The sequence below is a fragment of the Aulostomus chinensis genome, chromosome 10, assembly GCF_037954235.1.
Source record: "Aulostomus chinensis isolate RoL2024-O1b breed Wild chromosome 10, RoL_Achi_v1.0, whole genome shotgun sequence".
NCBI lineage: Eukaryota > Metazoa > Chordata > Actinopteri > Syngnathiformes > Aulostomidae > Aulostomus > Aulostomus chinensis.
In genome coordinates, this window is record NC_141329.1 from 20,733,739 (window position 1) to 20,755,433 (window position 21,695).

The 21,695-nt window shown below is 40.3% G+C and overlaps 1 protein-coding gene and 1 long non-coding RNA gene across 2 annotated transcripts; one reads left to right on the plus strand and one right to left on the minus strand.

Moving 5' to 3' along the window:
* Positions 1-554: 554 nt before the first annotated feature.
* Positions 555-9,172, minus strand: ppp5c (protein phosphatase 5, catalytic subunit). Its single transcript, XM_086215224.1, has 13 exons — positions 9,014-9,172; positions 7,364-7,605; positions 6,351-6,498; positions 5,332-5,453; positions 5,183-5,248; positions 4,968-5,066; positions 4,366-4,471; positions 4,037-4,179; positions 3,550-3,637; positions 2,919-2,959; positions 2,612-2,790; positions 2,435-2,516; positions 555-1,713 (listed from the first exon to the last, which is right to left on the minus strand). The coding sequence occupies exons 1-13, from the start codon at positions 9,108-9,110 to the stop codon at positions 1,651-1,653; spliced, it is 1,476 nt and encodes a 491-aa protein (XP_086071350.1). The 5' UTR covers positions 9,111-9,172; the 3' UTR covers positions 555-1,650.
* A 370-nt stretch (positions 9,173-9,542) lies between these two features.
* LOC147254846 (uncharacterized) lies at positions 9,543-17,215 on the plus strand. Its single transcript, XR_015118069.1, has 3 exons — positions 9,543-9,762; positions 10,779-10,873; positions 16,809-17,215. It is a non-coding gene; the product is annotated as an uncharacterized LOC147254846 (long non-coding RNA).
* The last annotated feature ends 4,480 nt before the right edge of the window (positions 17,216-21,695 follow it).

Here is a 21,695-nt window from a genome sequence, read left to right on the forward strand (position 1 = left end):
ATATTGAGTTTCCTTCTAAATTGAATGGATGAGTATTTCACAACTCCTCAAACTAAATTAAAATATAGCCCAACAGAAAAGGCATTCATGGGTAAACTCTTCTCATGATTTTGATAAATAAAATTGAATTGAATTCATTCTACATGAGATGCAGGCAACTATGTTTTCAGATCTGCCCTACACTGAAATCCGGTCGTAATTAATGGTCAGTGGAAATGGAATATCAAAAATATAAATTTGAATCATATTTTAATTCTTAAACTATGTCATTTATAAAAACAAAACAAAACTGAACTACAGTTTGAAATAAAACTGTATTCAGGTCTCATAACAAACATTTGGGTTTCAGAGGGAGAGCAGTCGTGCAGATTCCTAGCACCTTTTTCAGACATGAACAGTTTTCTGTTACTTTTAACTTTTCTTGTGATCAATCATTTTACAAATTATTTAAGGGATTCAAATTCAAATGCATAATTTTAATTCACCTCTGCCCATGGCATTTCTACTCATTAGCCACCAATGAAAAAAAGATTCCATCAATTCTAAAATCACTGGACCGATTTTTTTATTCAATATTTTTTCCAAACATTACACAGAATCTCGATAAATGATACAGTATATATATATACATACACATTAGTGTATTTCTTTATCTAAAAAGTTGAGGGTCATTAGACAATGCAGCTGTGCGTTTCAAGACAGGATTGCATTTTGGACGTTTGAGTACTGAAGAAATCCACATATGGGGGTCGGGGGGGGGGGGGTAATAAGTCAGCTGAGAATTGAACATGTACCAGAGAAGTGAGTGCCATCAGTGTTCGCCTAACACCAAAGCTGGTTTGGAGGGTGGACAGTGTGGGAGCTGCCGGGCTAAGTGGCACAATAACGGTCAAGGATGACAACATGTAGAGCAGCAGTATCTTCCTCAGCAGGAAGCAGTGCAAATTAAAGTTGACCAACTACGTGTCTGAACTACCTACGTACACCACTAATGGCAAAACAGCACCTCTCACAGAGAACCACGTCTCTTCTTTTGGACTGGGATCATACATGTAAATATATTTGGAGTTCCTGTAAAGTAAAACATGTTCAAACAGATATACTGTAGGATGGGAAACACTGATGGACATGCTGCTCAAAACCCATTTCACAATGCTTGAAGCTGTGTACAGGCTGACAGTACAATACTAGGTTTCAGTCACAAGGCGCTCCTTGTAAGAACTGAACAATCATTTTATTACTGATCTTTGGTACATACCACATATTTGATCCATCTGTCGAGAATAACATACCTAAGAACCAAGCAGCTCCTGGGAAACACATCTGAAATTCGCAGGGTTGTTCCGTTTTAACCCAGTGATTGAATACACGAGCAGGCAGGTGGACAATAAACATGGGAACTTTCCAGTTTTAACAGATAACATGACAAAATGCACCCAGATGTGGACTGGGTTGGTCTAAGTGATCTCTTCCCATCTAAACTACACCACAGGATTTCTACACATAACTTGCGGGAGTTTGTCGGGGACAGGGATCGCTTAGGCTAAGCAGTATGGGGAGCATGTCCGAAATGCTGGAGGGAGTGAGGTGGCTGGGATGGTTCTGTTCAGATGGGAGGTCGTCAGTGTCACAGACAGACTAGCGTGGCCTCTACATCATCCCTAACTGCATTAGCGTGTTGGCATACGCCATGGGCTTGACATTCGGATGAGGCTGTAAAAGGACAGGAAAATAAACATTAGATGACAATCTAACAGACAATTTGTAAGCTCTGCTAGATATGCAGCCAATTCAAACGTTCACAATCTCTTAAAATCTCTCCAGCTGGTGGTGTCCTTGGCATCATCACAGTCGGCGATAATATTTTTCCTTGAACACTGATTTTTATATGAGCTGAAATCTGAAAATGACTAATATCATGAGGCTCAAGAGGCTGAAAATTAAAATTGAAAATTGTGCATCGTATTTGTACACCTATGCCTCCAAACTTTATCTCATCTCTATATCTTTTGTTATTAAGTCTGCTACTTTTCATCTGGTGAGCCAACTTGGCCCTTATGACAGGCCAAATCTGCACCCCAGCCCCACTTTGGGCACCTCTGTCCTCTACTTTAAAAAAGAAAGGAAAAGAAAAGATTGGGTGTTGTTGCCATCTGCCATTTCACCACTAGATGTCACCATACCCTACACCGTGTTCCTTCACAGAACCTGGACCAGACCCGGCAGTAAAAGCCTGCACAATAACGCTATAGAATAAATAAAATTCACAGTCATGATGACAATGCTCAAATCACAAGACCAATTTGAAAAAAGAAAAAAAAAGACGGAGGAGGTTAAATGCAAAACTTGATTTCAAAATAATTACACATGCCTGCTGCTGCCAGTAACAGGTTAACTGGTACACAATCAAACAGACGGAGGAGAATATACTGACCACAGCAGTGAACTGGTGAAATTCTGGCTTGAGGTCAGATCCCCTGAGATGTATATAAGCTCCTTTGTTTCCCATCTGATCACTGGAAGGAAAAACAGGACACACAAGAGTTTACGTGAACAGCCCGAGGAACCACTGACTCAGCGCTGCAGTAAGTGAGCAGACATGTTTACGCACCAGTAGTTGGGTGCTGAGAACACGGTGATGCACTTCCCTGAGTGAGTGACCTCGTAGCCCTCAGCTTTGACCTCATGACTACGAATGATGAAGTCAAGCTTGTTCTGTTCCAGGAAGCGCTCGGTCACATCTGGCCCAAACTGGCAGCTAACGCCACGCTTGCTGATTGAGCGGCCATTCTGATTGGTGCAGAGAGAGAGGGATAGAGAGATCTGACTAAAACTCAGAAAAATTGGACTGAGCGCTTACTTGTGGATAAAAAATGGTATTAAAGATGTAAAAACGTGTTGGCTGGCTGGTAACTAACCTGTGGCTGTGGATCTGACCAGAGAAGGTCACACATGGGACCTGTGGATGAGAGGAGGACGGATGTTGAAATGTTTCTGAGTTATTAAAGTGAGTTCCAGGTTGAAGGGTGAAGTCTGATTGCTTTGTTCTAAAAGTTCATTGCCCCCCCCCATTTCTGACTTTTAACTGTTATGGTGCAATAAGACGCGCGCCTCCCTCCCATCTCTCTCCATCCACAATGTGCTGTGCTTTGATTAGTTTCTCACATTAGGTTCTATACACAATCTGTTAGGCTTCACACCTGTAGCAACCTGGAAAATGGTTCATTTGAAACTAGACTAACCAGGAGGAGCAACTATTTGATCAAACACTGGTTCAGGGAGGTTTTGCTCCTGTAATTTTGGTCCTAGTCAAACTGAATGGTCAAAAGATCTCGATCAGACTGGGTATGAAGAAAAGAGCCCTGACCCTGGCCGAGTATGGTTGCAGCAGTATGGCCCTTAAGGTGGGCCAAGTTCCAAATAGGGCAACTTTTTACTTTCAGAATTAATTAAAAGGAAGTGTTAGTTAAACCTAAAAAGCCCTTCTAATAATACTTAAACTGACACATTTTCTGAGATTATTTTTATACCATGGAAACCTGCATATACCTGAATCGGGAGGCTGTCTGTTCCTGTCGATCTTCCTGAGGTCTTCCAATGTGACGCCATCTTCACTGAACAGTCCCCCGTGCATCACCTGACACACACAATCTTCTTAGGACAGTACAAAATATCCAACTACTGCAGTATCAAGGCATCACTTAAAACAGTAGACATAAGCTACACTCGTATATTCAGACAATTTTGTGCGAAACAAACTTTCACACGCCACGTTGATTAAACACAAGTGTTCTGAAGCCTTTTCTTGAAAAGTGAACCAATTACATTCCTGCTGAATTCTTATATTCATACTTAAACTCGTTATGGTCAGAAAAATGGGCCTAAATCCTAACTTGCAACTGATTTTGCAAAAAAAAGTAATGGAATGCAGGAAAAAAAATGATTCGAAAAATTTCTCAGAGGCTCTTGAGACTGTTACTAGAAATCTCAGTCAAGTCAGTTGCATCTCGTTGCTTTGGGCCCGTAATATTATTACCAGTATTTTGTTGTTGATGCACTGTGCGAGAGGCAGCCACTGGAAGACCTCGCTGAACAGCTGGAACATCTGCGCTGAGTACTTGGCCTTTACCTCTCCTTCAAATCCATACATCTGGTTCATGTTATCCGTCTCGTGGTTCCCTGCAGGTAAAGATGATCACATGTTGCACAATCCGGTTCGAGCAGCATTCTACACCAGCCAAACATCTCACTGTGATTCACCGTAACATTGCACTTCACATACAAAGATGAGTAATGAAACACATTATCACGACCTGCTACAGTAACACACGGACAGATACGACACACGCTGAAGGTCCCCCTCACCCCTTAGCAAGTGGAAGTTGTCAGGGCAGAGCAGCTTGAAGCCGAATAGGATGAGAATGACCTCAACAGAGAAAGAGCCGCGATCCACAAAGTCACCATTGAACAGCTGAAATCTGTGGTTAAGTACGGTGACGCATGAGTTCTGGGTTTGAGGCGTGTGTCTGTTTTTGACCTAAAATGCTACAAACAAGGGGGATGAAGTGCACTGAGTTTATTTCATATAAAGTTGTTTTGATGTCTTTTTACTCCCGTTATTGAAAAAAAAAAATAAACAACTTATGTGACCCTCGCTGCATGAAACTAATTAGCTAACAGACAGATTTGGATGAAGATTTGGACTGTATATTAAGACAGTCCTGTTGGGTAATTTGGGGTTTTTTGCACACTGGAAAGATATACAATCAATATTATATAAATAAGGAGGTACAACCAAAATATAACGTGGTGTACCCACCACCCTCTTGGGCTTAGCGACAGCTATGACCAATGCCATCAGTGTTAAGAAACAACGCTTTCAAAACTGCTGTTATATTCGCATTAAAAACAAAATTAACCTCATAATAAGTTTTTGTGACCAATGAGCTACGAAGACAAAAGGATACATATGGGTTGGTCTCAGACGGGAGGCCGTTCAGCTTGAAGATGTTGAGGAGATCGTAGTATTGCCCGTGGGTGTCGCCACAAATAGTTATTTTTTCTGCCTGTGGTGAAAAGAAACAGAGCACCTTAGAAATCCCTATGAAACGTCAACATAAAATAACATAATGAACCTATTCTTGCATAGAAGTTTATTGATATTGACCTGAAAAGACCTCACCTCTTTTAATGAGATTTCAACAAGACTTGGTAGTTTCGATAAAACATCTTTAACTTGCACCAAAATCTGAAAAGAGCGTTAACATACTTAATTACAGATTATTAACAGTATAGCTGACTTTTCTTCAAAAGAAATCAGTGTGTTTCTACCTGATATGCACACTTTCTGTGCAGTTTCTTCTGGTCTGTAAACCAATCCATCATTTCCTTCATGAACTTCATTGTGACCTTCCCGTCCTCCAGTTTGGGGCCTGCATAGTCGTCCTCAATGGCTGCGGATCAAGATCGTCACACATCACATTAACGATTCAAAAGGCTCAATGTTCAAAACCACAGCTCCTGTTCTACACTCAACATGGGGCTCAACTCCAACCTGCCACTCAACACATCAGCCTGCCTATTAGTTCTGGAAAGCCCCGGGAGATCCAGCTCACTTCAGATTTGGCGAAGAAGACTTCCTCCACGAACGAATATTCGAGTCATGAAATCCTTTAAACCAACAGAGCGTTCATGTGTCATGTAAAGCACATCTTTTTCTACGTACTGCTAGACGGTAGGTGACCACATCTGGGAGCCTGAGTCAGTCAAAATGGAATGTCATGCTTTCCAGTAAATACAACTTGTAGCCTACTCCTCTCCTCAGTGTGTGTGTGAGAGATGTTACTAAGTTCTAAACAAGATATTTATAGAAGATGTTGTTTTGTAGCCTGCTAAGAAATGTCATAAGGACCCAAATTTATTTGAATGACTGCAACAATATGTTGTGGAATTAATTGATTTCAAATGTGTTTATTTGAAGAACTATAAATCAAATTGTGTTGGAAAGGAAACTGAACGACTGACATAAATCAGTGGCTTTTTTACTTTTTCACTTTGTTTATGACACCATAATAAAATAAACATTCTGAACATGTGGAGGCGCATAGTGTCCCCCCCCCCCCCTTTTCAGAGCTTTATTTCAGGGGTCGACCTCCTTCACGCATTTTAAATTCTGTCTTTTTGTCAGACACCTGATTTGATTCAAAAGATGCGCACATTTACGAATATTTTGAAAAATATTCTGAAATATCGTTGAGTAGGCCTGGTACAGAGCATACATCTGACATTCATTAATAGGATTTTGTTGCTTTACAACACTCAGACAGTATTTATGTATTTATGATACTTACTCATGTTTTCAATGTCCAGAGAGTCAACAACAGATTTTTTTGTCTCATCGCTGGCGATGGCTCTCGCGAAAGCCTTCTGTTTTACAATCTTGTTACATTCCTGATACTTCATCCTCGCATCCTTGTCATTTGGTCGAACCCTCACTACCTGTCGTCAGAACGGGGAAACGAAGTGAATTCAACAAGCTGGTTAATCATCAACTGGATTCACAAAAAATGGAGCTCAGGGAAGCAGCAAACAGCAGGATGTAAATGGTGGAGAAAGTATATTTAGCGTTTTGATCATGCAAACAGGTGCAACTGAATGAGAGTGCGGTTCATCTTCATGTCATTAAGAAAACTGAATTATTGGCAATCTACTGTGATTTATACATTAAGTAAACATGCCTCCTCAATATTCCATATTCTTAATTTTTAAGTACATACATACTGAAAGTGGACTCTCCACAAATCTTAGAAGAGCCAAAAGCAAACAATTTATGGTGCAAAACATACTACAGATAATTGCAGCAACCCTGTTGAAAATTAGACTTAACTATGTGTAACAAATTAATCATGTATATATCAGTTTCTCCTAAATTCAAACAACCTGATGAGATCAGTCAATCCTTTGGCACTGCTTCTTGTTACAGCTTTAATCTCAGACGGCGAGATATTGAATTTCAGTATTCATCATATTTGTTTTGTAAACTACTTTAGGAACGTGTTCTGAAGCAGCTCTGCTACCGTAAACATTTCTTACTGTACAAGCAGAACAAAACAGGCCCCCCAATTTAGCTGTGGTACCAGAGCTTTCTGGATCTCGCTGGCATCACGACTGGATTACAGGATAATCCCTGTTCAAGTTGTTAAACCAATGTGCAGAGTCTAACTCAGAGTGACAGCAGGAACTGGGGAGGTCTTTAAGATTCTCTGAGGAAGTTTGAGGAACGGTGCACATATTTAATATACAATAATATATAAAGCTATTGTAGTTCATATAATTGCGCCGGTATTATGATGCTACTTCTTACCGTCTCATAGTCTTTAAGTGCAGCCTTAAACTTGCCGAGGGCCATGTTGGAGGTGGCCCTGCGGTAATATCCCTTGATGTAATTTTTGTCTATTTCCAGGGCCTTTGTAGCATCCGCCAGGGCGTAGCCATAGCACTCCGTGCGTAGGTACGCCAGGCTTCGGTTGCTGTAGTAGATGGCATTGGATGGATTGAGCTCCAAGGCCTCTGTGTAGTACTTGATTGCATTTTCATAGTCTTTATCTGAAAAACAAATGTAACATTGTCAAAGAATGTCCATGATTCTATGAAGTTTCTGTAAAATGTCAAAATCCCTTCAGGCAGTGCAGTGTAAATCAAGTGGTTGTTGGTACTATCACGCAGTGCCTAATGGACACCAAGGGTGGCTGATAAGGCCTCTGCAGACAACTTCTTGGTAATGTCAATCATACACATATATTCTGTAAATACAATAATGCAAAAGAGGTTTCTGGCTATTCCACAATGATGTATCATCCGAATGATATATAATCAAAATCTGGATATATATTATCATATTAATATTTTGGAAATATGGTTGGTGTACAGGAAGAATTCTGCACTTTCATCACAGCAATGACACAGCATAAACATAATTTCCTATGTGTGAACTCCAAGATGTGATGCAGAACTGTAATGCAGGAATTTGAGTCACTGACACACACACACACACACCATTATTAGGGAAAATGAATGAGAGCAAAGACTGCAGGAATAAGTAGGAGGCAATTGTGTAACTTATAAGATAGGGAAAATGTATTATAGCCTCAAAAACACTTTTGTTTTATATAATGAAAAAGTAAAAGTATGACAAGATGGATGAAGTCTGGAACATATAAAACTAAGTTTTGTTAGTCAAGGAATATGAGAAACCGTCATATCTATAATGCTACCTTCATAATTTGGGGGGAATTAAGGCCACTATAACACATTTCTCAATATTTAGCTTTATGACAAGTAGGATATATTTAGGGTGCAATAGAGAACCAAAGGACAGTTTTAACTGTAGACTTAAAGCAAGGAATTTGATGTATATTCATTATCTATGCTTCATGTCAATTGTTGAACCAAAACGTAGAGGGGTTAATATCTACCAAATTTCACACACTGCAACACAATAAACGTAAAAAAACAACGCATAAAAATCTATCTTGGCTGTATTATAAAAATGATTACCAATCGGTTGCTATTAGAACGAGTTTCTTGCCTTGATGCTAAATGCTCACACACTCCCGCCGGGTCAACTAAATTCTAAAGAGTTGGATTTAAAACTTTAAACACTCATGAAAACACCGACAAATGAGTGGGAAACGAATGATCACAAGTGTAATATTATATTAAACCACAGCAAATTGTCGGTGCATTGCATGACAAGCGTGACGGCATGTTGATGCTGCTGACACTGTGGTGCTAGCTAACTAGCCTTAGCTAACTAGCGCTATTTGAATCCAATGAATGGGCTTCACATTTTAGCATGCTTTCTGAGTAGGTTTAGCCTAGCTTAACAGTGGCGTATGGGTCTGACCGGAGTGTACAACAGCAAACTCGTACCATTGTCTAAATAAGCAGTAACAACTTGATCTGTTTTTAATGGCCGATAAAAGCCAGTGACTTGACAGTGCTCTACACTCACCTTTAAAGTACTTATTCGCCTTCTCCTTGAGTAGCTCAGCATCGTTACCTCCCTCCGCCATCTTCTTCTCACTGCCGTATTCTGATACGTGCGCCATTGACGGATGGTCGCAAAGGTCGCAAAGTTGTGAACGTCAGAGAAAATGGAAAAATAGTCACATTATCTCTGGAAGAATTGGCCAAAATACGCGAAACTTACGAAATTGTGCTGAAGTCCTTGCGCACTACTAAGAAAATTCAATTTAACTGAATTATTTGAGTCGTAAGTGTTCTTAGTATATGATAATTGCGAATTGCAATAGTCTGCTCAGTCGAGCAAATTCAAATCATACGATACAATACGATAGTTTAGCCCAATTAAATTGGTACAGCAATTCACAGAAAATGTGAGGCCTCCTATGCTTGATAAGGAAGTATCATTTTCATGGGTGTGTTAAAAATAATTATCCTGGTAGTTTTGTGTTCGATATTAATTCATGAATAGCACGGAGATGCTGTAGAAAGAAAACAGTCAAGATGGAATTAGTCCAGCTGAGATGTTTCACTTTATTAACCAGCAGGGGTCAATAGAGGCCTTCACCCAATACAGCTGCTGGTGATGGTAAATAAACCCTCTTAAGGTCAACCAGAAAACTGTTTAAGATAGTACAATTCAGTGATTAGTTCAAGTTTACATAAATCCTCTAAGTGGGAGCTAATGTCCCCCGACTTTCTCTTGAATCTGGAGTGTCTGCATGTCCAAATTGAAAGGTAAGGGTTAGCCAAAACCAGCTAATGCACTCAGATTACTGAGAGATCAAACAGGGGTTTTTGAATTTTGACTGATGCTGCTTTAGAGATGTGGCTTCAATCTCAAACATTCAACTGAATTTCATTTCAGAACATAACCTGACAGAGTATTTTGTATTCTATTGCTTAAATTGAATGGTGGGAATCTAGTAACTCAAGATACTATCATGATATTTTGCTCACTGTAACAATAGTATAACAACTGCTCTGTCATAATCAGTGTACTTCAAAACAATCCATCTATGTACATCACACGTGTGTGTGTGATTGTAGAAGACATATCCCTGAATACAGCAGGAATCATGGATTTATACACTGTACTGTGTTGTCATTTTCAAGGAATTTGATAACCTGGAGAAAATAATGTCAAAAAATGTTTGGTCTCTCAGTTTAAGAGCCTTTTGAACACAGAGACAAGTCAAACTGTGAATAAAAAAATGACAATGAGGTGAATCGGTTTGTACCAACACCTGTTGTAATAATATAACAATAATAATTATCTATATCTCTATCTATCTATCTATCTATCTATCTATCTATCTATCTATCTATATGTATATATATATAGTTTTGGGATTTGGGCAGAGTACTTTAGGGACTGAGAAGATTTTCAACACTATATGACTGGGACAATATCGTGTGTCAGTTGAAGCAGTAAACAGCTTTTTTTTCTTTTCTTTTTTAGTACTCTGTTTTTTTAAAGTAAGAAACCAAAAATGTATGCATCATACCTCCCTTGTAAAATGAATAAAAAAGACATAAAATGACATCAACACTGTTCTTGTAGTTAAGTGAGTAATCTGCATCATAGAGTGGATGAGTTGACTTGAATATTTGGAATTAATTCAAAACACTTCTTCTCCCCGCTTTGAAAATAAAATGAATTAACAAATGTTTATACTGAAATTTTGCTGTTACATGCTGAAACATAGAAGTGCAGCGTCAGTCAGTCATAATTCCCTTTGGTCTTCCTCCAGATGTCTCAAGGATGTTGCAGTGGAAGTTTCCTGATGTCTGAGCGCAGCAGTTGGCCTCTGGCAACCACAGATGTGGCAAAGAGGGGACAAATATGGTACAGGTGCCCATCTACGCAGCTTTACTCACTCACACATGGCATCTGACGCACTCCAGCCTCAAATAACTGGTTTGCAAAAACGTCACGCAACCTTTAACAAAAGCACATCCGAGCTGAGACGACTGGTCATTGAAGCCAGTAGAGGGACATCTGTCATCTGTACCAGAAATGAAAATAAAAAAGCAATATTTTGAGATAGGTTTGCGGTTTAGGTTTTAATTAGAAGTTCAGCAAAAAACTAGACATTTAATAAAAGAATATGACATAGAGGATACAACCCAGTCCAATATGCTGCTGTGACTCACAAGCAAAATCCCAGGGAAAAGAGTAAGAGGCCAAACAGCCAGGTGACTCACCATGACCCCCGTCAAACACTTACTAACCCCACAGAGAGTGAGTTCACTTTCCCTTAGCATGGTTACCTATGTATGACTCGTCTCTTTTTCTGAGCCATAACATGTCTAATCCTCTGATAGTTTTACTCGTATGCTGGAAAAAAAAATGTACGAGGACACTGCCTGAGAATGAGCTGACGTTACAGCCTCAGCCCCACAGGAGAGTAAACGCAGACAGTGAGTGGGAGAGACGGTGTGGGAGGGAGGGAGTGAGAGGGAGAAAGAGAGAAAATCTGGCTCGCTGAGAAGAACGGAGTAGCAAAATTGCTGTACTCTTGGGTGTATGATGCATGAGCGTGGGTTTTGGAGGGGTCCTGAGAAAGTTAAAACAAATATAAATGGAGGAACGAAGAGATATACGAGCAACCAGAGAAAAAGACAGATGAAGGTCATTTGGAATGTGAGTGACATTCCAGGGCTGGGAGCCAATGAATGATGAGGCCTCAGAGTAAGTGGAGTATATGTTACATAGAGCCGATCCAGACCTTTTTACTATTTATTATTCTGTAGCATGTTGCACAGTGAGTGTTTTGAACTCCTCTAACACTCCACCACTCCAACTGTCACGTCAGAATTACTGCCAATATTTTCTAGAAGCTAAAACAGCAACAGTTTTCCGTCCTCTGCTCTACTCTTTCCAAATAATTCACTACTGGGAGCATTGCTTCAGGGGTATGTGGGGGGTCGTACTTATTTGAACCATATGTTTTCTAGCCGGCAGGAAAGCGGAATTAAAGATAAATTAGTAATACAATTTATCATTTGGAGCACCATCCTTCTACATTTCGTATTCCCCTCAATCTCGTCTGATTTAGACACTTGTTTTTTTCCCCCCGCATTGAGTCATATATGAATCGTAGGATTCGCCTCACGCAGATTCTTCTACCTCCCAGTGGAACCTCCTGTTAATCCGTGTAGCCGTCCACCGGCGAGTAAGTCAACATCCTGAAATGACACACGTCCACTAGAGTTATTTGCGCTACAGGGAAGTGAGGAGTTGGAAATTGAATGTCAAAAGGAGAGGGGGGAAAAAAAAAGAAACACGGTGCATACCTGCTGCTGCTTTTACCTTTCCATATTAAAAGCTCCTTCTGTTCCTCCTTGGATTTGTAGCCAGAGTGTGCGAGGCAGAGGAATGGAGGAAGGAGGGCATAGAAAGCAATGGTGTTTATATTTTGCTGAGCGTCTGTTTACATTTCTTGTAGGGCTGCTTTAGGTATTAAGAGAGGTTGTTACTATCTGTGGCAGCAGCGAAATGAGTTGCAGGGTGAGGATGTGAATCGTGCTTAACAGTATTTTTTGTCTCAAGGGAATATACTGACTTTTTGGGGGATAAATTTATTGTCCATCCTCTTAATCCAGACAAAAAGATATATACTGTATACTCTTCTCCTCTGGCTGGGTATTAGGGAGCTGAGACCCACCTAGATTGCTAGTTAGCTTAGCACAATGACTTGTAGTGGATGGGCAAGATAGCATTTCTACCGTATGTCTAGCCTCCTCAGCGTTTTGAACCTGTGGGTCCTGCTCTAATCATTCTCATTCTCATTCACAAAGTTGGTCGTCATCACAATTTCCCTGCGCTTAAAGTGACATAATAAATTGCTTCCTTTGTTTATCCAAAGTCCAAAATCCAAAGACAAAAAAACAAAAAAAACAGTAACTCCTTATATTTAAGAGTCAGGTCTCTACCTAGCAACTGTTTAGATGAGTTGTGTATTACATTTCGCAACATTAGAAAAATATCCACAGTACAATTAGTCAATATTCAATACATAGAAGTCTATATTATCATTGTACATAGATGCAAGAAAATGTGTAAATTGATTGTTGATTGCTAGCGTCTGTCATGTATCATTTTATTTTGAATGTCGTATTTTTCTCTGTGGTAGAGGGCGGTGATTACATGATAATCCATCTTACCAGGCTTTAAGTTATTGTGTGAAATTCTAAACAGTGGCTCATGGGGAGGTTAGTGTGTTTGTTGCGATAGCATCATTGATAGCAGACATGGAGAATGGCAATATTCTTCAGTTTCTACTTCAATTTGGTGATCTGATTGGTTGAAGTTATCCAATCACCCAGCTATTTTACTCGGAGAGTGTATATCACCGCCAAGGCAACATGAAGTCATCAGATCCGGACCAATTCCAAAATCCAATCAGTTGTTCCTCAACATAAATTCTATCGTGCCACCAAATTTAATCAAAATCCATCAACAATTTTTTGATTAGTAATCACATTAGTTCCTTGGCGCAGCTAATAATGGTAGTTGCATCAGCCACTGAAACCATAGCTCCATACCTTAGAGTGAACACATACACACATTGAGGCCTGAACGGCATCACTTCTAGCATGTGGAAATGTTCTTTCTACCTTTTTTTTGATGGCTCATACCCACCAACCCCCTCCTGTTCGACTGGCACCACAGCCTTGTTAAATGGAATTTAGAAAATGACAGATAATTAAAATAAATAAAAACAAATTGCTTTGGGAAGCGAAAGCAGCCCAGATTCCCTGAAATTAGATTAGGATGGAAAATGATCCTGCTGTATGAACTCAGAGGTAGGCATGAGCCTGGCCTTTTTTGGCCATAACTGTGGATATTATGATAATTAACCACTTTTTATTTCCGTCTCCTTTTTCCATTTTCCTTTGGTTTTCAGCGTGTCTATGTCATCAGTCAGGATTTTTTCCTCTCCGCTGTCCTCACATTCTCCACGCATACCCCTCTCCCAGTCACATTCACCCGTGCTGATGCGTTATGTGTATCCTCCGCTCTGTCTCTTTCTCATTTTTGAGCAGCTCGGGTGTTTGATGTCTGCTGGGCATGAGAACAAGGGATCGGATACACACCCCAAACAGGAAATGAGAAATTCAAGCAACTCAACCCATGTCTGTGTGCCTCGCAGAGAAACTCACGGGGAGGAATCCAGATAGACAGCGGAGGATGTGAAATAGACACTCTGAATCAAGAAGCTGTAAAATTTGAGGTGAAAAGGTTATTGTAAACTGAATGTGAGCAAGAAAACAGAGGAGGAACCTCCGCGTGTATTTATAGACAATGACCACCCCGGGCGTCGCCCCATGACTTCACTCATCCTACATGTACATCAATCAAGACTGTAAAAATCACCCGTTTAACTGCTTGTGTGTGTGTGTGTGTGTGTGTGTGTGTGTGTGTGTGTGTGTGTGTGTGTGTTTGTGTGTGTGTGATCTCACCCCATCAATCAGTCTTCCTTCACCATATTTCTGTAATAGCTTGTCAAATAAATCTCATTACATTGAAAGTAAGACAGAATCAATTAACAAGTAGTGACTCAATTATATAAAGGGGCTTCTTTCTTTTTTTTTTTAAAGATGATGTAATCTGACTTCCCTCAACAGAATATTTTAAATTTGTAAAAGAGTACTATATAATATACATTTATTTTTAATTTTGCAAGATACTGAGCCCTTAATTGCTCCTGATGTTCTTGCGATGGACCCAGGGTGAACCCAGCCTCTAGCACAATGTCAACAGGGATAGGCTCCAGCCCCCCCACAACCCTTAACAGGGTAAGCGGTATAGAAAATGGATGGATGGATGAATATTTTTAATTTCATTCAGTGTAATTTGATTCTTTGTAATCAAAAATCAGACTGTCACACTTTGCAAGCCTTTTATTGTATTGTTCAGGCTATGTAACACACCAGCAGCTCAATTGGGCCCCATTCAGACCTTGAAGTAAGATACATCAGGTGTGTGAACACATTCAAGACTCCCTGAGATCCAAGGCTCTGTTTACATTTCATTTGGAAAAAAGTGTTTGCAATTTGCTCACAGTTGGACCGTGAGAACATCTGTCATAATAAAACATCTCCATTTGCATCCAGCTGACCGCCTGACATCGGATTTAGTTACTGCCTATGTCACTTCTGCTACACTTTATATACCAACAATGTGCAAATCTCAGTTTTTCATTTTTATATAGACAATATAGCAGGAGTTTTAGGAGTGGACATTCAGTGAGTTGGAATCATAAATAACATAAAAACTGCAAAAAAAAGTAGTATTTATATTGAATTGAAGCTGAATGGAGAACAAAATAGGATGTGCCGACAGTCCTGAAGCCTTTTTTATTTTGACCATTTTGAAATTCGTTTACAATATTTGATCAGTGTGAAAGGAGATTGGACCAAATGAAAATTATAATTTTTTGCAACTTTTATTCTGAAGTAGCCAATTAAAACTTAACAAACAGAAATAATGTAGCTGTTTATTTGCGTGTGTGTATGTGAAAGAGATACAATGACAAGTGGCCTCTCCAGATGGGTTTTGATGCGATCTCTTAACTCACAATCTTAGAGCTGTCCTCTTGAGATCAGACCACACATGTTAACACCAGGTCTGAATAAAGCCTTACTGCCAGGTCTTAACAGAGCCCTAAGTAAGACAGGGCAGGGTTTATTTGCCCTCTTCACCTGCAGATAATGCCAGATTTGTGACAGGCTCTGCATCACATCCACACCCCACAGTTGTACTAATGCTCTAGACGACACCCCTTTAATGGTTGAGCTCATAAAACAAAAAATAATCCCGGAATCATCTTTCAAAGCGACAGTGGCGCTCAGGCGGAGCCTTTGTGTGGCCTGCTGCAGCCCTTTCATCTGGCGGTGCGGTTGGTGTCTCAACACTAGTTAACGGTAGCGGCGACATGTTGTTGAAGCTAGTTTATTTTACATAGCGTGGTGTGCTCCTACTGTTTATGAGCAGTGAGCACAACACACACGGTCAAACTTTCCCACAAAAAGGAACCCGCATCATGAGTGAGTCAGGATGTCTGGGTGCTCACACTCTGACCATTAGATGACTAGGGGACTTAAAAGGGAAGGAAGACTTCAATAGGCCTCTGAAAACAAGGTGGAAGGAGAGAAAAAAAAAACACCTCAGCTCCTCAAGTGGGGATGATTTGTGATTTGATGTGGTGAGACGGTATAAACAAACAAGTAAAGCAGAACACGATAGAGATGATAAATACCTTGTCAGTAGAGCAGCAGTACTTTTCCAAGCAAGTGCATAACTATGTTTAATACCATTAGGTCACGAAGGAGAAACTTACCATGTCAATACCAGGTGGAGTACAAACACTGCAAAGTCCTGGAGAGGCTGTATAGAGAGAGAAAAAATACATTTCGTGGCCATTCTTTTTTTTTTTTTTAATTTAGGGAGCAAGTGATATCTTGAAGCCTCGAAACAACTAAATTGAAAGATCAATCTTGTGGCTGTGAATTAATGAAGCAAATTAAACAATTATTTTGGCTTTATTTTTAAATGTGTTTTCTCTGTAAGGCCACTCTGTGCTCACACAGACCAACAAACTCTGTGTCTTGTCTGAAAATAACCAGTCGCACATCGACAGGCCATCCAGGATGTTCAGGGGGAGAGTTTCCTCTTCCTGTTGCTGTTACAGTTGGACTTTCCTGTCAGTTAGTATTAACTACTGGTAGAGCTTTGGGTGCCTTCCAGACTCCCTGAGATGTCTTTCTATCTCCAGGGAGTACGACTGTATTAGATCACATCCTGTACACTTGGGTGGCCGACCAGAGGAGACTGCTTCAGATCTAGGTGCTCTCCGGTGCAGATGTGTATTATTCGACACCAGCAGGTATATCGAGAGGCCAAATGAAGAAACATGTTGACCAGATGACTAAAAAAATCCATCCATCCTCAAAACTGTCACTGGGTGGAATGCAGTAACCTTTTTGATCTTTCTCTTTATCATCGTTGTGGTAAAAATCTGATCACCTCGGGTTTGTTTCATCCTCTCCACTGGGAATCTGTAATCCATCTCTGTGCTGTTCCACTTGATTGAGAACCGGCCTGTGTGATTCAGCAGTGCCAGAGGAAAGGACTGCACTGCTAAGATAAACTGGCTTCAGTGAATTAGTGCCCAGTTTGAAGTCTGGATTCTGTTATATCTTTGCCAGTGTGTTGTAGAAATGTGGTGGTGTTTTTATGTGCCAGTGTTCAAGCCAAGGCTGTTATCAAGTCTAATTGAGTGGGAATTTAGACTGAAAAAAAGCCTTGCATTAAAACAATGTGCTGTAATTCATGTGAGACAAGTTTGCATAACAGATCTGTGAGTTTGAAAGCTGCCTAAATTCTAAAATGCTAATAAGTGGTCTATTAATGTTCTTTTTTAAAATTTTGGGGCAGTGATGGTGTGGTTAAAAAAAAATATAGAAATGCTCTCTTCATGTTACAAAGTCACATTGTGATGTGGCAAAAATGGAGCCTGGCTCAACTTCTGCGCTGGAGCTCGCCGCGTCGGCGCCCTGCTGCCCCGCTGGACTGGCTCCATTGAAATGCGTGAGATGGCAGCGTTTTTTCCTCACAGGGATTCATCCTAAAAACCAACCTTAGTTTTTCTGTGTTTAAAAGTTGCGACAGGAGACTTTGTTGGCAGGGAAAGGAAGACCAACACCAAAGGTGTTAAAATAAGCACGTTTAAGAAACAGCAGTGGTGCTGAATGTAAATGAAAGAACTCTGTGGAGATGTCCACTGTTGTGGTTGCCATGCCAACCAGCATCAGCAATCAGTTGGGGTAAACGCTAAGACTGGAGGAGTTGGAATGTAACTATTTAATAACAACAACAATGTCTGCATTAAATCAAAAAAGTAGAATTTTGAGGGATCTTTTTGATAAAATAATCATCAGAACAATGTGTTCATGCATGAAAATCACATCAAGTTTTCTGCTTTTTCATCAGCGTAGTACCATTTTAAAGGGAATGAGTCCATAGAGCCCACCATGTTTCATTTACAACCAGACCAATTGGCACCTTTGCTTTTCTTTTGTAACACATTTGACATTTTTTATTGATTGTAACTTATTAAAGCTGTAAGTACCATCTCTGAACAAGCTGGCGGAGATGCTGCATTTTAACCATGGCTTTATGTTTGTCATGATGAATGTATTTGTGCAGCAATTCCAACTCCTCCAGTCTTACTGTTTACCCCAACTGATTGTCGATGCTGGTTGGCATGGCAACCGCAACAGTGGACATCCCCACAGAGTTTATGTGGACATACAGAGGAAGCAGATAAACTGTGATGAAGAGAGCTGAGTCACGACAGCAGAGATAAAGAGGAGAGTTATACCATATCCTCGAACCAAACTCCATCCAGAAAACAAACGTTTTAAAATTTGTTTGTTTACCATCGTACAGCAATTACTTAAAATGCATTAATTTATTCTTATTAGAAATCAGTATCATAATGTAGATGTTTCAAGACTTTTAAAATAATTTATTGTTATTATATTCTGGCAAAATGTAAGTTGGAAGGAGCTATTGACAATGACTTGGTAATTCACGCGTACACATAAAAACAGTAGTGAAGTACAACAACCCTGCAATAAACTCTCCCTTCATGAAGATTATCATGATTTTTTTTCACAAATCAGTTTTAGTTTAATTTTCTTTCAGATAAGTGCTTTTAAAAGATGCACAATAATAACAGCGCATCAATGGCATTAGCAGATGGTCATTTTATTTGTTTATGTAGGGGCAACAGACAATACTCTCACCTATGGGCTTTTTCATATGTGTCAGAAATAAAGAAAAACATTCCTCGTTCAAATTCATAATGTTTACATATGTTTTTCATGATGTACAAAATGTCAATATCATACACTTATTTTTAATCGAATAATTTGGACATTGATAAATATTAGCTATCAGCCAAAACTAGTTGTCAGATATTGCCGTGTGAGGATGGTGGATATCAGAATAAAAGAAAATGCAACATTGCATGTATTTACCTATTTACCTATGAAATGTTTGTTTATTCTAATGGACATTTTGAACTTTACTGAACAAGTCTTCAAACATATTTGGTAGTGAGGTGTGTGAGTACTTTTGTCCATGGACATACACCACCAGTCAAAGATCTGAACACACCTTCTCATTTAATGATTTTTCTTTATTTTCAAGACTATTTATTTTGTAGATTCTCACTGAAGGCACTATGAATGAACACACGTAGAATGTTGTAGTAAGCAAAAAAGTGTGAAATAACTCAAAACATGTTTTATATTTTAGATTCTTCAAAATAGCCTCCCTTTGCTGTGATTACTGCTTTGCGTTCTCTCCGTGAGCTTCATGAGGTCGTCACCTGAAATGGTTTCCCAACAGTCTTGAAGGAGTTCCCTGAGATGCTGAGCCCTTGTTGGCCCTTTTGCCTTCCCCAACAGTGTCACCGGCAAAGCGGCCCCACACATCACACCTCCTCCTCCATGCTTCACGGTGGGAACCATGCATGAAGAGACCATCCGTTCACCTTTTCTGCATCACACAAAGACACGGCGGGTGGAACCAAAGATCTCAAAATTGGACTCAGACCAAAGCCCAGATTTCCTCTGGTCTAATGTCCATTCCTTGTGTTTCTTGGCCCAAACAAATCTCTTCTGCTTGTTGCTTTTCCTTAGTTTGGGTTTCTTAGCGACCATAAAGGCCTGATTGTCGCGGTCTCGTCTCAACAGTTGATGTAGAGATGTGTCTGCTACTCGAACTCTGGGTGGCTTTTATCTGGGCTCTAATCTGAGGTGCTGTTAACTTGTGATTTCTGAGGCTGGTGACGGCAGAAGCAGAGGTGACTCTTGGTCTTCCTTTCCTGGGGCGGTCCTCATGTGAGCCAGTTTCATCGTTCCGCTGCACTTGGGGACACACTCAAAGTTTTTGCAATGTTACGGACTGACTGACCTTCGGTTCTCAAAGTAATGATGAACTGTTGTTTCTCTTTCCTTTGCTGATTGGTTCTTGCCACAATATGAATTCTAACAGTTGTCAAATAGAGCTGTCAGCTTCTGCACAACGCAACTGATGGTCCCAACACTATTAAGAAGGCAAGAAATTCCACAAATGAACCCTGACAAGGCGAACCTGAGAAGTGAAAACCATTTCAGGTGACGACATCATGAAGCTCATTGAGAGAAGACCAAGGGTTTGCAGCGCTGTCAACAAAGCAAAGGGGGGCTACTTTGAAGAATCGAAAATATAAAACATATTTACAGATATTTAACAATTTTTTTCTTTGCTATATAATTCCATATATCTTGCTTCATATAGTTGATGTCTTCAGTATGTACCTCCAATGTAGAAAGGAGTAAAAATAAAGAAAAAACATTGAACGAGAAGGTGTGTCCAAACTTTTGACTGGTAGTGTATGTACGCATGCAATAGTATATTTAGATCGTGTTCTAATGGTGTTTAATATGATTGCGTGTGAGACTGCATTGAATGGGAGGACTGAATAAACCAAACACATAATTTCACCCTCCAACCTTCTCCCAAAGTGCCCGATCACAGGAAATGGGTGTAAAGGAATGACTCAGCTGGCTTTGACCTCCAACACCCCCCCCCCCCAACTCCCTAACACCCCACCCTCTCCTTCAGGGCTGCTTTAATTAGAAAAGCAACTTGTTTGTTTTCCCCTCGTCTGAATACTCAGACTGTCCCTTTCAATCTGTGCCTCTTAGAAGGAGCGCATCCCAGCGCTCTCAGCTTTGATGATTCATAGCTTTCTCCTCCACCCATCATACATTCTCTCCCTCTCTTTCTCTTTGTATAATGTAATTGGTCCCAATTTTAGTGTTTGGGGCAGACATGTAAAAAAACAGCTGTCCTACATATGTACCCTTATCTGTTCTGGAGTGTCCGATCTGCACTCCACATGTTTACAAATGTCATGCCGTAACGTTTATGTATTCACTCAGGCTTCTTGGCTCAAGGCTCGGCACTCACCCACACACACACACACTTTACATATGTGTACCCATCCTCATGCGTGTACGCAAATGCACACACACATGCTGCTTCAAAGGATGGCGTGTCATAAATAGAGTGACTGGGAAGGAGGAATGTGTTGTTCATTGGGGAATTCTGAGAGAGGAAGGAGAGGTGGGGGCACACTGACCCAATGTGTGTGTGTGTGAAGGATGAACATGCTGTCAATATGGCCACCGAGACGTCGTGCTGAGCCACCCTCATCACCTCCTTAACTTCCCATTGATCCAATCAGAAGTTACCAAGTGGTACAGGTGAGGTGTGTGTGCATCCACAGGACAGGAAGTTAATATTTCATGCTGTCCAGTGGGTCACTTGTGTGTGATTTGTGTTTTTAGTCACACCTCTCTTAATTGGAGTCAGCAGCTATGTCTCAGTTTTAAGTGTATTTTCGTGTGTTTGTGACTCCATCCAAGTAAGACATGGGATGAGTAATAGAGTGTGACTGAACTTATAGTTTACTCCCACCGGTGAGGGTCACCGCCTCGGTTCAGCCGCACTCACTACGGGGGAGAGCTCAAGCTCCGCCTCCTCTCCTGGCAGCCCTGTTTTATGAGCTTCTGAGGAGTCAAAAATAATTCAGTTTCTACTGTTT